The sequence below is a fragment of the Dermacentor albipictus genome, chromosome 3 (assembly GCF_038994185.2).
Source record: "Dermacentor albipictus isolate Rhodes 1998 colony chromosome 3, USDA_Dalb.pri_finalv2, whole genome shotgun sequence".
Lineage (NCBI taxonomy): Eukaryota > Metazoa > Arthropoda > Arachnida > Ixodida > Ixodidae > Dermacentor > Dermacentor albipictus.
Window position 1 is genome coordinate 137,565,119 of NC_091823.1, and position 16,861 is coordinate 137,581,979.

General features: G+C 50.0%; 1 protein-coding gene across 1 annotated transcript; it reads left to right on the top strand.

The window, feature by feature from the left end:
• Nucleotides 1-639: 639 nt before the first annotated feature.
• On the top strand, nt 640-13,826 carry LOC139057587 (uncharacterized). Its single transcript, XM_070536079.1, has 2 exons — nt 640-975; nt 13,410-13,826. Exons 1-2 carry the CDS (start codon nt 793-795, stop codon nt 13,695-13,697), a joined length of 471 nt encoding a protein of 156 aa, XP_070392180.1. The 5' UTR covers nt 640-792; the 3' UTR covers nt 13,698-13,826.
• Nucleotides 13,827-16,861: the final 3,035 nt, after the last annotated feature.

The window sequence follows — 16,861 nt, forward strand, 5'->3', positions numbered from 1 at the left end:
CTCCGACCACCCCTCCTTCAAATCTTTAGAATCACAATAAAGTTTCTCTCTCTCTCTCTCTCCGCATTTTTTGGCCATTTCGCCTTTTTGCAGCAGCAGTGCCTTCTAATTTGCTGCCTACATGGCGCTGCAGTGGCAAGAGTACATGCATCAATTGTCGTACAGGCGATGCACGCCCCCTCGCTCGTTCATGCATGGATGTCCCTCTCTTCGAGGCTCTGGAATCCGCATGCAGCATATGAGAGATCGGGCATATCACAAGTTTATTCTACCAAGTAAATCTTATCGGCCACTTTTTAGGGGGTACAGCCAACAATGCTGGCCAGAAAATATTTTGTTACTTTTCAACAACGTCCATATTTCTTCCCTGGAATAATTCTCGTTATTCTAAATTTCGCTACCTGTTCAAATTAACAAATAAGTGTAATAGCAGCGCGTGGGAAAAAAACGGTTTTACGCCATCCTCTTCTTGAACAGATTTTTCATGAATCATATCATTAATTCCGACTTCACAGCAACGCATGATATTCTTCGTTTAGTTACATCCTATTTTTTTGCAGTTTTGTGCGTTGTAGAGCCACCTCTCGCGAGGGGACGCTTCCTGGTGCGGCCAGATTTTCGCCCTATGCTTTATATCGCGTACGCGCCAAAGTTAACCCTCATCACCATCGTCGCGAAGGAGAATCACCGCTCGCGCTCAGTCGGCACCGCCCACCCTCGGAAAGACCCGGTCGAAGGAGTGCTTCGCTTCGCGTCCCGCTCTCAGCGACCCTCGCATTCGACGACGACAACATGGCGGCCCCGGACGCGGGTGCTCTAGCACGGAGGGGGTCCATCGCTCCACCAGTTAGTGGAGCGGCAGTCCCCGTGGGAGCGGCGCCCGTGGTCCCGGCGTACGTCCCGCCGGCGCAGGTCTACGATGACGACGAGGACGAGGTCGAGGAGGTCATGAAGCCCCAGAGGCAAATTGCGCAGGTAGGCGGGTTCCACCTGATTCATTTCTAGCCCAAACTGCGCTAACAAAGCAACCTCACTTCTCGGGCACTATAGCTTCCTAAAAATATTTACAAATTCCATTGTGGAGCTTTACTTCATAAGACCACGACCTCAATATAAGGCACGCGGTAGTGACGGACTACGGATTCATTACGACCATTTGCTCTTCCTTAACGTGCACCTACATCTATGTACAGGAACGTTCTTGCATTTCGCTTGCATCGGGACGCGGCCCCCGCGACCGCGGTATAGCCCGCGTCCGCGAGCTCAGCCACGCAACACCATAGCGACCGAGTTACCACGCCAAGTGATATAGGTTCCAAATGTGGGAAGGTGGCGAGAAGAGGCAGCCGCCGTAGCCACGGTTTATTTAGGCCGGCTAGCCATGGTGCCACGGGATCTCGGAGTGGCCGATACCACGGACATTCAAGTCGAGCACCGCTGGCGTATTCGTTTATAGCGCTACCTCCGCGTTGGCCATCTTCTTCTTCACCGGCCCTGAAAGCTGTAGTCCCGCCGCTACAGGGCCCTCTCTCCTATTTCGAAGCGCGATTGAAAGATGTGCATAAAGGCGCGCGTTGTCTTGCGCTTTGCAACTCGGCAAGGAGAGTTGAGGCGTATTGGCCAGCTTTTGGCCCGTGCCGAGAGTTCAGGCCGTTGAGGTGAACAACGCTGAAGACGGGGTCGTCGAATGCCCTTCAACGATGGTGGTGAAGTTGGTAGTGGTAGCGGCGGTCGCTGGTAGTGTTGAGTTACGCAACCTTGGGGAGGTGTACCAGGCACCACCGGCAGCGTAGGATGTGATCCAGGCGCAGCCATAGTGATTTCTTTGTACAAGATCACGAGCTGCTGCAGGTTCTCACGGATGCACGGGCCTGTAGGAGTCGGTTCTCCGAAAGAGGACCGTCTGGCAGCTCGCGACTTTCGCTGAAATAGCGCAAGTATTGGTCACTCGTGTTATTGACGTAGAAGTTATTCTCGAGCTGAAGAAACCTGATTTCATAGCTACTCCTGCAATACTTGTGTGTCTTGCGTACCCGGGAGGCGCGAGCACAGAACATGGGAATTCTCGCCTGCTGCTTGCGGTGAAATCTCGAATGCCGATAGCATCAGCGTTGTGGTCGTCGCTGAAGACATCGCGAAGATTGTGTTTGTGGAGTCGCCGTCTCTGTGACAGTGAGCTGTACGCCCACTGAAGCCGGTGGGAGAGCCTCTGAACTGGCGATGAGTGACGTGTCCCCGAATGGAAAGCGGATAGCTTGCGGGGATGTCAAAGCGAGAAGAGCGATGGACCGTAGGGTAGCAGGAAGCGCTCTAGTTTGGCCCAGTCAATACCTTTGAAAGAGTCACCCCGAAGCTGCCTCTAAGAAAGGTGGGAGGTTCATGGACAGAGCATAGGTTTAGGTTTAAAGCCATGGCCAGCGTAGGCTGACGAACACCACGAATGAACGCAGGCGATGAGGGACGACAAGACGCGAAATTACGTGATGGTTAAGATGGCAAGAGCTGTTGTGACGTAGCGCCAGCTGCAGCACATTGAGCGCGAGGAGATGTATACTCGCGGACAACTGTCTGGGGCAATGAAGGGAAAGCTACGGAGGCAAAGCGCGCACTAGTGAGGAGGCTTCTCAAAAGAGGCCTATGTTTTCATCTACGTTAGTTTAAGCCGGGGAAGAAAAAACATGAACACCTTATTAGCAGCAATTAAATATGATAATGCATACTACTGAACGACAAAGTTCACTTATTTTGACGCTTTTCCTTCCGCGTTTGGGCAAACTCGAGACCATCGCACTTGAAGCTGCGTCGATTCAAGGTCTGTTCCAAGCAAGCAGAAGCACTGTCAGACGCTGGCGGACTGCTTGGCGCCGTAACACATGTACAGCAGCCATGCGCTTGTAACTTTCCCTTCACTGCCACAGAAAGTTGCTCGCGAGTATAGTCGGCAAGGGTAGCTGCCTGCAAGTCCTCGTAAAGTCAGAGCCGGGGGTGGCAACCGGATCATGGAAAACATCCGTAGCCTGGAACCTTGTTGAGAATGAAGTGGCTGTCGAGCTGGATGAACCAGATGTCCGGCACATAGCTGTAGAATTCACGGACACCCGACAGCTGCGGGACATCTGGACAGCGTGAGGCCACGTCACTCTCGCGGTGGTAGAGTCGGTGCTTTGACCATGGCATGGTTGGGCTCGGTCGTCCTCTCACACCTACAAAACCTACAAATATGAAACAACTTTCATCTACGTCATCTAATTTTCAAGATCGGTAGATGCTCAGGTAGATAATAATTAGATAAATTTTTTGCTTGCTTACGGAGGGTATGAGCGATTGCTTAAAAGTGCATAAGCCGTTTATTACGTGAGGAACAAAAGTCTCTTTGGGTAGGCGCAGAAATGCTTCCGCATTTATAGCAGAGGTGATAGGAGAATGTGTGTGTGTACCTATCGTCACAATGACCACCGATCGGGACAGTAAGTGTGTCCGTAGTTGGTTCAAAATTTTCTGTCTCCTCTGTGTCATGTGCTAAACAAGGGTCTTCTGAAACGATCACTTTCGACGATATTATCGCCTTTGCGATGCCTTTGCCATCCACGTGTGTTAATTGTCGGTGTTAACGAAATCGAATCATCTGATGGGCTGGTTGAGCACTGCGTTATCCACTTTTGCTCAACCAGCTAATGAGCGCGTGCCTGGCAGCGATACTATCACCCAGGCTATAGTGTCGCCGAAGTAGATCGTTTCAGAACATGTCTCCAGCTTCACTGGTCATCCACCTTCATAGAGTGTAATGGCTCATGATTTTTTTATTTATGAATTCATTTAGATACCTTAAGCGCCCAGAAGAGGCATTACATAGTGGGAGGGGGCATAAAGCAGAACGGAATTTTGACAATCGAAGGAGCATTGCAGGTGGTTAATGCAGCACTTTGGTACAGCAAGTCTTCAAACATAGTAGCAAGGTGAACATACTTAGAAAAGTGAGCAATCAATAAAGAAAGAACAAAATATTGTATGCGAATAAGTACTCTGGGAGAGATAATTTTGTTACTGGGAGTGCTAGGAGATTCTCGATACGTTAGCGTTGCTGAAAGAAATAAAGAACACAGCGTTTTCCTGGTAATTCTGGAGGGTAACTCACTCCATTCTTATATTTATTAAGGTAAAGGCGAATTATTGTACTTTTCCCTCCAGGTGAAGATAGGGTCAACTTTGTAGGCATGATCGATGCGGTGTGAAGTACGAAGTTGCGGTAAAAGACGCAACCGGGTAAATGATGTGTTGCTGGGGTACAGCTAACCTAGCGAATTTTGCGGGCACTGCGAGTGGCGGCATGCTGAGCATTTCCTTCTGACGTGAAACGCTCCGAAATTGCATCTAGGATGACAAGATAAATCGCGCTGCTTTGTTCTGGACTGCTCCGAGTAGGTTAGTAAGGGTGATCTGGTAGACATGACAAGTGATTCATGCTTATTTCTCGGCAGCTGCCATGTCAAAGGTTCCGCATGTTTCGATAGCGTAATTTACTATGAGCGGATAGTAGCACCATTGTCGCAATTCAAACTGCTCCTTGGGTCAGGCCCCTGGGTTTGCTTAAACACCCTTCGGTTTAGAATAGGCCGCACCGGGAGCTTCATAAAGCGAGCGCGTTTCCTAGGCCACATTAGGGTGACTAGCCGTGCTAAGGTTTTCGACGTTCCTTGTGAAGGAATTTTTGAAACGCAACACCAGACAGCCCCAAAGAGAGAAGAAAAGTACGTTGACAAAAAAGCGAGATGTAGTTCTGTCCTGTCGGATTTTTTTTCCTAACCCTATTTGGCTGTGACAGACGCAAGTTTCACTTCAATAGAAGCCTAGATCATATTTTTCCGCCGTACTATAATAGTCCAATCTGATATGTAAGGTCATTGAGACGATCGTGCCCCGGCGCACAAAATTTCAGACTCATTGCGCTGCTTTGCTTGCACAGATGCGCAGCTTACGATTATTACAAGCGGCTGAACCAAAACTTACGCCATAAATACGTAAAAAGACCTAACAAGAGGACACACCCATAGACCTTCGGTCAAATTAGCGGTAGCAAAGCATGCGGATGATGTGAGAAACCGAACCGAAATTGCGGTTTCGGTTTTGACGCATGCAGTTTGGACGGCATAGCTCATACGTGTTACGACTGGTTGTGGTCATTGCACCTTTAATCTTTAATGTCACGGTATTCTGTTTCAATGCGCAATTTAAAAATACAAACGCGAGACGTCTTGTAAAATGAAGTAATATTTATTTTGTTCCAACAAATGCTTCCTCCTGTCTCCTTAGGCAATCTTCCATTGTTGTGGCAGCAAGGTAGATCGCAGTAGCTGTCCTACGAATTTCCACCGGATGGAATTAGCTGAAAAACGTATATTCCATACATGTCTCATTCTGCTGTTTAAACCTTATAGACAAACTGCGTGAGGAGGCGGAACGAGCAAGAAATGTGATGGGGTGTGATTACGAACGAGGTCAATTTGCTTTTAATACGTTTGCATTAGCAGTGTCCCATTAGCACGGTGTGGTCTGTGCCCTGACTCCGAAGACGAAGGCCGACTGGTCTGAGAGCGTGTGCTTGCTGATGATGTGGCGCAGGAACAGGAGCTCATCTTAAGCGAAGCGACACTTTTCCGGCTCTAGAGTGAGCCCTGATGACTTGATGGCCTCCAGTACTGTTGCAAGCCGCCTAAGGTGATCGTCGCAATTTCCGGCGTAGACAACGACGTCATCCAAGTAAACGAGACAGGTGTGCCACTTCAATCCTGCTAAAGCCGTGTCCATCACGCGCTGGAACGTTGCAGGTGCCGAACACAGTCAGAATGGCATAACCTTGAACTCGTAGAGGCCATCTGGCGTGATGAAGGCGGCCTTTTCGCGCTCCCTCTGCTCGACTTCTATTCGCCAGTAGCCAGTCTTTAGATTCATCGAAGAGAAGCATTTAGCGTTCCAGAGCCGATCCAATGCGTCGTCTATCCGTCGGAGGGCGTGTACGTCCTACTTCGTGATCTTGCTCAGTCGATGATAACCGACGCAGAAACGTAAGGTTCCGTCCTTTTTCTTCAAGTCTATAGGGGATGCCCGCGGACTCTCCGACGGCTGGAAGATGTCGCCGCGTAGCATTTAATCGAGTTGTTGCCTTAAAGCTTAACGTTCTCGCGTTGAAACTTCGTAGGGGCTCTGGCGGTGTAGTCGAGCGCACTCTTAGGTTATTATGCGATGCTTTCAAACTGGTGTTTTTCGAATCGTTGACGGCGTAGGAAGGCTGTCGTTGTATAGTCGGCGAAAGCTCCTGAGCTGGTGCTGCTTACTTATGAGGAGACTCGGATTTATGTCGAAGTCTGGTTCGGAAACTGTATTTGTGGGGGTAGATGCTGCAGAATCCGACAGGAGAAACGCATTGCTGGCTTCCACAATTTCATCGATGTATACGATAGTCGTGCCCTTGCCGATGTGCTTGAGCTCCTGGCTTTTGTTTGTCAGCACCACTTTCCCTTTCCATCGTAAAGTCGAGTGATCCCTTTCGGAACGCAAATTTCACTGTATAGCAGTAGACGTTGGTCACCCTCGATGACGCTTTCTATGTCTGCGGGTGTTTCGGTTCCGACGGAAATGACAACACTGGAGGGAGCCGGAATGCTGACTTGTTCTTCGAGAACGCTCAAGGCATGGTGACTACGAGCGTTCTCTAGCGGTATCGCTTGATCTTCGGATAGTGTTATTGACTTTGACTTCAGGTCGATGATTGTGCCATGTTGGTTCAGGAAGTCCATGCCAAGAATGACGTCTCGTGGAGACTGCTGGAGGATAACGAAGGTGGCAAGGTAGGTCCGGTCATGAACTGTGATTCTTGCTGTGCAGATTCCATTCGGCGTTATTAGGCGTCCTCCAGCGGTCCGAATCTGGTGGCCTTTCCACAGAGTCTTAACTTTCTTCGACTTGTCATCGAAAGGTCCACTCATGACGGTCCACTCATGCGATGACTCCATGTCCATCAAGAGGCACGTCGAGGTCGGTGGTTCTTTGTCTTGCGCTGCAGTTAGGTTTCGGCGTCGGATCACGGCTGCGTCGTGTTGACGTGTGGCTGGAACGTCGCGTCGTCAGGTCATATTTTGTCGGCGTATTCTTTACTTGTAGGCTTCCTCGGGATGGGGGCGTCTTTACGGCGTCTTCGTCGGCGGCGAAGGATCTTCGTCAGTTCGATGAACAGCAACCGGACCTGCATCGGTTGCTGATTTTAGTTTTCGGGATGCGGGCGGACAGACCGGCTTCGGGCTCGACCAGTTTATGGTCGGCGCTGCGGCGACAGGTGAGTAAAAACTGGGGCGGAGCGGCGACACACCTCTTGCCTCCTCTACTTCGTGCGTATGTGCTGCTCCCATGGGTAGACGGAAGAAAGTCCGGACGCCCGAAGAAGTGGCTTACCTGGTGACGGCGAACGGTACGGTCGTCGAGGGATCCACTGTGTGGCGTCGAGGTATTCGGCGATGTCACGTGGACGTTCACCTTGCTGAGGGCGCGGTGAATTGATTGGGAGCTCTCGCAGTCCCATCTCGCAGTAACGGCTTCTCCGCAGTGATAGCAAAGCGTACAGAGGTAGGGAGCCCGTCAAGCGTCCGTCTTCCTTGAAATGCTGTGCGTGGCGATGGGTTGGCGTGCTGGCTGCGGCGGTAGTGGACGACGGCACTGTGGCGTTACGGGGCCCTGTGGCGTTACGGGGACCTTGATGGCGGGCCGGAGAAGAACGCCAGTTCTCCGTCGCCTGATTACCCTGCGTCGCGCGTCACAGGAGAGGCCACTGATGCGGGCCACCTTCCTCGCGTGTGCGACGCTCCTTCTCCCCCGGTAGGCTCCACCCACCCCCACCGCGTCACTATGCTGCGCGATGCTATTTTTACCTGCGGAGGACACTAAAGAGAAAAATGATTTCTTCTGCACCATTAAATTACCTTTCTACGAGACAAAAACAATACTCTTACCGCAGTAAAACGCTTGGTAAGCCAGAAAAAGTGCAAGATCCAAAGGCGGGTGGCGAAGCCTCCTTGAAGCTGCCGCACTTGGTCGCTGTGACGTCATGGATTTTGATGGTATCTTCCAGCTTCGACTTATATAGCCGTAGAGATTGACTACATTGTATCCTGAAGGAGCCAAAAATTAAAGACATCAAGTTTCGGGAACCGTCACTTAGCCAACGCGGCCCAAATGTGAGAACCCACTTTGGAATCACTGACGTCCCACTGACGTACCGGCGTCGTGGTTTAGGCGCGAAATTCAAATACTCACACTTCGACCTTTATTTTCTCTTCTAATAATCAAACTATTATTTTGAAATTACTGGCTGCAGGGTTCTCAAACAAGGCTTTATTAGTTTAAACTGATTTATTGTTTCGATTTAGTGTCTCTTTAAGCTTTTCTTCCACCATGGAGCGTTACTAGAAAACTCAGCCCAGATGTGTGCCGCCTCGCGTTGCCTAGCAACTACCTGCGAGAGCACCGAGCCACGTAACCTCCTCGCACCCCATGCGCTTAGGCGGAGTCATGACATCACAGGCGAGTAAAAACTCGGGCGGAGCGGTGACACACCTCTTGCCTCCTCTACTTCGTGCGTATGTGCTGCTTCCATGGGAAGACGGATGAAAGTCCGGACGCCCGAAGAAGAAGTGCCTTACCAGGGAAAGTACCATAGTGTCAAGCGAGAAGCCATGCGTCGTCACCTAGCTGATCCGGAACATCGCGCCGAAGCTGCGACTGGGAAGAGGCGACGCCAAGTCTAGGATCCCGAGTTTCAGTGCAGGGAATGCGAGAGTTGGCGCCTGAACGCTCGACCTCGCCGAGAAACTATCCCGGCCTGCGACTGCTCCAAAACTCCCAGCGGCAAGCCCGCCGAGACATGGGGGGTGCGAACAGCTGATTTCAGCGCAAAGTTTTCGGCATAGAATTTGGGCTCAGCTGTGGCATCTGCGATCTACAAGGAAGCGAGGCACACACCTCAGTGGGACTACAATCGACGAAGGAGAGCCGATCCTGCCTATCGCGCCGAGACCGCCGCCAACAAACGCCGTTGCCGAGCCGAGAATGCCGAGTTTGTGGACAACGAACGCTCCCGACTCAATGCCCGGCGCCGCCGGAAATCGGTTCCGGGCCTGCGCGTCAGCGAGAACTTCCAATGATGAGCCCGCAAAGCTATGGGAGGTGCGAACGGCCGCTTCCAGCGCGAATTCCTCGGCGTAGAGTTCGGGCACAGCTGCCGCGTCTGTAACTGGCTCTGGTTCGGCGTGAATCTCTCCACGGTGACTTCGGTGCGGAACTTTGAACAGAAGAGCTCTGCCTTTCAAGTGCTTCGCGAAGCCTTCCCCGACGCCTCCGACCATGATGACGACCACGACGACGACCACGACGACGGTCGGGCGTCGAGGACGAGGACCGCATCGACAGCGACGACGACTGGTACTGAAGCACCGTACATAATAAATTGTGACGCACGTACTGAGGCTTGTATACGTGAGACTTGCTGGGGCTTGTGTGGTTTACCTGCCTGGCCATGTATGACCTCGAAAGAACTTGGCGTAACTTAGCAAATCGTGGCGACACCTAGTATGATCATAGTTAAGCCATCCATAACTTCATAAGACCTAGCAAAACCTAGCAACGCTTGGTATGAGCCCAGCCAAGCCATACATAGCATCGCGAAACTTAGCAAAACCTAGAAACACTTAGTACGGACCTACCCGAGCCATGTATAACCTCGCAAAACTCAGCAAAACCTAACAAAGTTATCAGAAGCCGGAACTATAGCTCCGCTGTGACTCAGCCTTGCACCACCAGTGCGACCTGCCCATATTTCTTTTTATTTGAAACCGGCAAGTTGAGGAGATGTAAAGCTCATCAGCTGCAGTTGGCCAGTCGTCTAAATGCAAATGACAAAAAGCAACCGTTGAAGTTTCATGGAGTACCTAATTTTTTATGTGCTGGAGTAGTGGCGGCATCAGCGCTAGGGGTTTCCACTTGTCTTAACCATGCATACATCTGATTGCTCACTCGGGCTCAGAAAAATATGAAATTCACAAATTCACTTCTGGAGAGACAATGCGCATGTTTAATTGGCTCAGGCAGCCAAACTAGATTTTCGACACATCTCACTTTGCTTATTGTTTACATTGAAACCAAACTGCGGAAAAACAAATTATTGCGCGTGCTTGTTCGTTAAGCCAGAAACGCTGAACCATTATTTTGGGTTATTTGAGCCCAAACTGGCGTAAATAATCTGCAGCTCTTTATTACCGCATGTCGATAGCTCAGACGCAGTTTCTTGACCCGAAACACTTTGAATAAGTCGTAGAGTAGCTCAACCAAGAAAGTTGCATTCGGAAATTCACTGAAGTTGCAAGAACCGACAACAAAGCAACCAACCCGCCGCGGTTGATTCGTGACCATGGTTTTGGGCTGCTAAGCACGGGGTCGCGGGATCAAATCCGGCAATGGCGGTCGCACTTTGATGGGGGCGAAAACACCCGTGTGCTTAGGTTTAGGTGCACCTTACAGGGCCACAGGTGGTTCAAATTATTCCGCAGTCCCCCACTACGGCGTGCCTCATAATCAGATCGTGGTTTTGGCACGTAAAACCCCATAATTTAATTTTTAACAAAGCTACCACTGAGTCAGATGGCCCAAAGGTCCTCGGTTCGAGTACCTTAAATAACTTTGCATTATTGACACCAGAGGTCGTGCGTTTGACCATCAATGGTGGCACAATCAATTTTGGTGCCATTAAATTTAGGTCCCACGAAATGTCGAGGGTACGAACCCCACAAAAGGTATTTGGTGCGAGTGCCTTAATTAAATATACCTTAAATACCGGGACCTTAATTAGCTTCACCCTAGTAACGCAAAGTTCGTGGTTTAGACTTCCGCTAATGGTCGTGGGCTCGTCCATTAATGGTGGCACCATAAACTTCAGTGCTATTGAATTTTGGTCCCACAGAAGGTCGAGGGTTCAACTCTCCTCAAATGTCGTGGATTCGTGTGCCCTATTTAAGGTTGCCTTAATTAATACCAATAGTCGTTATGTAGACTACCATTCATTTTGGCACCATTGAATTTGGGTGCCATAACACCGGACGGTAAAATTTCCATAACGCTGGACAACGGATTTTTCGACCCATGGGGCACTTATGCTTCCGCCTTGAAATAATCTACCGCTGCTGGTCCTGCTGCTGCTGATGATGATTACGACCTAAAATGAGCATGTCCGCCTTTCCTGTTACTACAGTAAGAAGAATTCTGCGCACACCAGCTACTACATCAATGATAGCTCTCTAGTGGAGGCGTCTCCACACTGCGAGATGTACTGCATACATCCTGTTGTAGTGCGCTATATATGAGGTCATAATGTTTGCTACAGTGGTCATATTCAAGTAGATAAAGGTGCAGCCAATAGTCAAACACGGACTGGAGTCGTTATCTATTGTAATTTTGTGCCATCGGAAGTGTTAGCTAGTCAAAGTACGCACCAATCTCGTAGGATGGCGACGCTGAGAACAAGCCCAACAGTGGGTCTGATAATGTGCGTCAGAACCACATCACATTTTGCAATGTGCCTGACTTCGCTTTGGACGCGGGCTGGCGAAGCGCTGAGTCTCGCGTCTTCGTACAGCTGCAAAGGGATAGCTCAAGTCGTTGTACAATTGATCACAGCTGCCGCGAGCTCAAGTATGACTTCTTAGATGACAGCACACCGCTATCCGATGTGCATTGTTAAGCATCCCACCAGTGCTAAAGGCACCAGAGATGACGGCACATTACCAGCGATTTTCAGTTTCGTGTCAGCACGATGGGAAGAACTCGACTGCTGTTCGACGCTAGTTCAAGCCTCAAACATGGTACGAGTATGCCCAAGCCGAAGTTGTCAATAGGCGCTTGTCAAGCGCCGATCTACTCCTAGTTTATGCATGTTGTTTTTTGTCGTGCTGCAATCGTCAGCATCAGTGAGCGCCAACTCACCCGTGCACCGGAGTTCCTTCTCGAGTAATTTCCAGACCGGATAGCTGATTGTTCAATGATGCAAACCGTTGACATAGCGTAAATATGCTGCCCGCCACTCAGATTCCTTATTTCTCTACATTTAGTCTCTTACGAAAGGAAGCGGTTTTACAAAAAAATCGAGGATACCTAAGCACTACTTATGAGTTGCGAATGCGAAAGCATTAATGTCCAATTGAACGCCGCTGGGCTTTCCTTAGAGCTTTAAACTCCTCGCAGGGAAGCGAGCGCCTTGAGACTTTTGGCCAGGGCCTCTTGAATAGCCCGAGAACTGTGTCCTTCGATGTGTGACGTTGTGCTCACTTGTCCGACTGGCACAGGATCTAATCAGGACGCTGCCGAGCAAGCGGTCGTAATTTTGACGTCGCAGCTTCGTCACGCGGGGCTTTTCAATGGAAAGTTTAGTGCAAGGCGCACCATGTCGTAAAGCAGAGCGCCCAGGCCTGCTATCTACAGGAGGCGCTTGTTTCGCCCCGCGTGCATGTCACTCGGCTTCAGATCGGGGGCTCCTACGTTCGTGACAAAGAAAGGCGAACACCAACCAAATAAAGCTTAAAAAAATACGTTTCCGCTTCCATACGGAAGCTTTCTCCACAATCATTTTGTGAACAAATTTGTGAACAAGGCTTGCGCATGGAAGCCGGAACTTCCTGTTTCCCCAGAAGTTTTATTTGGTCGGTGCATGCCTTTCTTTGTCATGTTTCATCCCGAAGAGACGGGTTCCCATCGAACTCCCTATTACGTCGCAGATTCGAAATTCACTACCGCCAACGTTCTTCCTTTCGAATTTATTCTGTTTTTTAATGCATTTATTTTTCTATAGCAGTTACTGAGGAGAAGTTAGAACGCAGGTGATAGCTTGCATGTACAAAGAATCCGTGGATAACACAGACTTCCGAGGGCAAGGGCAACTGACTCTCCCCTCAAGCAGCGCCTGGCATGCCAGCACGCTAGCAGGTGTTCCTTTTCGCCCTCTCTCTCCGTCGAAGCGTGCATGTGACGTGGCGTTGTAGCCACTGTGAATTTAGATTGTGTTTGTCTGCTCCACGCGACAGATGCCGTCTCTTTGCTAAATGGACCATTTGATGTTCCGCATCGAAATCACAACCTAAACTCGTCTTCCTACGGCGCGGATGCAGCCGCTTACCGGAAGACTTCGACGTCCACCGTGACAGAAACACCGCAAATGCTGCTTGCCTTGTACCTATGACTGCTTTGCATGCAACAAAAACGAAATGCAAACATAAATACTTTATGGAGCTATCACTGTGAGAGCCCTAGCCTCCTACTTGAAAAACACCACTGCTTGAGTCACAAGGACTGCATCTCCCACTGCATTCCACTCGCAGGGGGGCGCCACCAGCGAACCCAGCACGGTCTGCATCTTATGCACGGCGATGGTGGTCCTCACGGTGGCCGCGGTGGCCACCTTCTACGCTATCGACATGGCCAAAGCGTACACGGAGGCGACCACTGTCCCCTCCACGAAGGCAACAACGCCACCGCCAGTGGTGTTCCACTACAACGTGACGCCGCAGCAGGGAGCTGGCCTCGACGTCACCGAAGAAGGCCACGATGCGACCACAGACGACGGCGAAGTCAACGAAGTCGAGGCTTCGAACACGCGGAGCGTATGACTCCATGTCATCTTTAACGCGACAGTGGCGATGTTTTTTTTTTCGGTATTACCAAACGAATTGAACCAATTCTAAGGAAAATTTTTTATCTGTATTGAAATATATTTTGAGTGCTTATCTTCTTTCTAAGTTTGTTCCCAAATTTTTTTGTAGTGCAATGCTTCCAGCGTTGTGTGTTGGCACGCGATTGCGCTTCAGTCGAAATTAGTATTGTGTTGAGCTCCATATAGTCATTGGATACAGTAGCCTCGATGAGTGCCAATTTGGGTGTCAGGGGCCCGTATTCGCAGAAATCTTGCGCTAGAGTTTATCGAAAGCATAAAATTTTGCTAAATGATATGCTAGACACATTGTCACGGGTATAAAACTATTTACAAGATGTATTTACAAGGCACATATAAACAGCAGCCGAGAATCCCGAGAGGCTGTTGCCAATTCATCGTCTTCACCATGGACGACCTTGTACTCTTTTCCACCGTAACACGACTCCCAGCAAAAAAAGCATCCCGGTGCTTCCCGCACCATCCCGGTGCTTCAGAGGGCGCCGTCGGTAAGGGCATAGTAAGGCTTAAGCCGAGAGACGTGTACAACATCAGGTGATATGGAACCGGGTGGCATGACGGAGGTCTCGGGAGCGTCCAAGGGTAATACAGCGTCACGACCAAAGAGTAAGTAAAAGGGGGAATACCGAGCAGTAGCGTGGCGTGATGAATTATAGGCGAACGTTACGTCCCAGTCCTTGTGGTCGGTAAAACGTATTTCGATAGCATGTCAGTAATAGTCCGATTAAGTCACTTAGTAAGGCCGTTGGTCCGGGGATGATAGGAGGTGGCCAGTTTGTGCTTGGTAGAAGATGAGCGTAGGATATCAGTGATTACTTGGGAGAGGAAAGTGCGGCCGCGGTCAGTAAGGAGCTGTCGCGGGGCGCCATGTACTAAAATGATATCCCAGAGTAGGAAATCTGCGACGTCGGTCGCGCAGCTCATAGGAAGTGCCTGAGTGATGGCATAGCGCGTCGCGTAATCAATAGCGACAGCGATCCACCTGTTGCTGCAGCTGGACTCTGGGAAAGGGCCAATGAGATCGAAACCCACGCGAGAGAACGGCTCAGGTGGAATGTTGATCGGCTGTAAGTACCCGGCTGGAAGCGTTGCTGTCTTTTTGCAATGTTGACAGGGCTTGCAAGGAGCCACATAGCGCTGTACGGAGCGTGCTAGGCCAGGCCAGTAGAAGCGGTAGCGCACGCGGTCGTAAGCGTGAGCAAAGCCAAGGTGTCTGGCAGTCGGGGCATTATGACGCTCCTGAAGCACGGTTGAACGGAGGTGTTGAACGAAAAGGAGAAGGGGAGGACCATCAGAATGAAAACTGCGTCGGTACAATAACGTTGAGAACTAACCACCGTAACGATGGATCGGTAGGAGCAGATTCCATAATGCTAGCCAATGTCGTGTTCTACTACGACGGAACACGGTGAACGTGGTTTTACACACGCGAGGAAGAGCTAACCAGCTGGAACTTGTTCAAAGAAAAGCTGTCCGACGTTTTTGGCAATCGGACCGGTCGACAACTAGCCGCCAAGCAACAACTCGCCACGCGTGCCCAAACTGTTACCGAGACGTGTGTCTCGTACATTCAGAATGTCCTAGCACTATGTCATCAAATCGATATGTCCATGCAAGAGGCGGACAAGGTTGGACACATGATCAAAGGCATCGCGGACGACGCATTCAACCTTCGGGTCTTTAGAAACTTGTCGACTGTCGACGCCATCATGAAGGAACGCCGCCACTTCGAGCAGGCGAAGAGTCGCCGTATATACTATCAGTTTACACGGCTTCCGAATACTGCAGCGACCTCTTCCTGTAGCAACCCCACTTACCAATCTAGCTCTCCGCCACCGAGCGAAAACGTGACCCGAATTGTACGCCGCGAACTCGAAGCAGCGTTTCCTGCCTCGCCTCAACAGACGTCGTGGAACAACACCGCTGAGGCGATATCGTTCATCCAGTCCGTCATTCACCAGGAAATCGCTAATATGGGTCTAGCGAGCACCTCCACCAAAATATTACTGGTATAAAACTATTTACAAGATGTACTTGCAAGGCGTATGTAAACACAAGTTAGACTAGACTACACAAGTTTTTAATCACCTGCAGCAAATACGATAATTGTAGTGCTTAAACTGGGTTACTCGAAGCGGAGGACATTACTCACAGGTGATTGCGAAAGACACAATCAATTAACTTTTTAAATACCGCATTTATTGAAAATTACAGATGACTCAAATTTTTGACTCGATTTTTCTCAAACCGCAGTTTTTCGCAATGAAGAGCAAACATAACTGGAACGCCTACGTATTTCGCCGCACACCTTGGGAATTAATAGCTCGAAACTGATGCCACCGTGAATATTATCGCGATGCAGAACAGCACATGCAGACAAGAGACGACGACGAAAAAGTGTGGTTGTTGCTGGAGTGCTTCGGCCACCATGTTCCATGGAGTGTTCGGCACCACCAATTTCAGCTGGTGCCTTCATCATTCGCCTTGCATAAACAACATTTGTGCTTGTCTCCTCCTCGCAACATTTTGGTGAACGGGTGGGGTACCAACACGGAGCGGAACAGTGGTCACCGCGTGAGCTCTGACACGATGATTGACAGCCAAAGCGCCACAATGACCGACTGCCCACTTCCAGTGCCACAGACTCTGACCTCCATTGTGTTGTCCCAGCGGCGAGACCCAGAGACTTTCAATGGCATTGATGGTGCGGACATTGAAAACTAGATTTCCTGGTATAAGCGTGCAAGCTAAAATTATCAGTGGGAGCCAACGCTAATGCTAGCGAATGTGATAATCTACCTCCGAGACACAGCGCTACCATGGTATGAAACCCAAGAACATGACAGAACAAGTTGGGACGTCTACAAGCAGAAGCTTCTAGACCTCTTTGAAAAGCCCTTTGGCCATCAGATGGCAGCGAAGAAGGAGCTGTCGACCCATGCTCAAACGTCAACAGAACTTTACGTGGCATATATTCAAGATGTACTCGCGCTCTCGTAAAGTTCACAAAGACACGGACGAGACCGAGAAGATTCGCCACATCCTGAAGGGTATAGCAGATGACGCGTTTAACCTAGTTATCTGCAGGGACTATGACTCGGT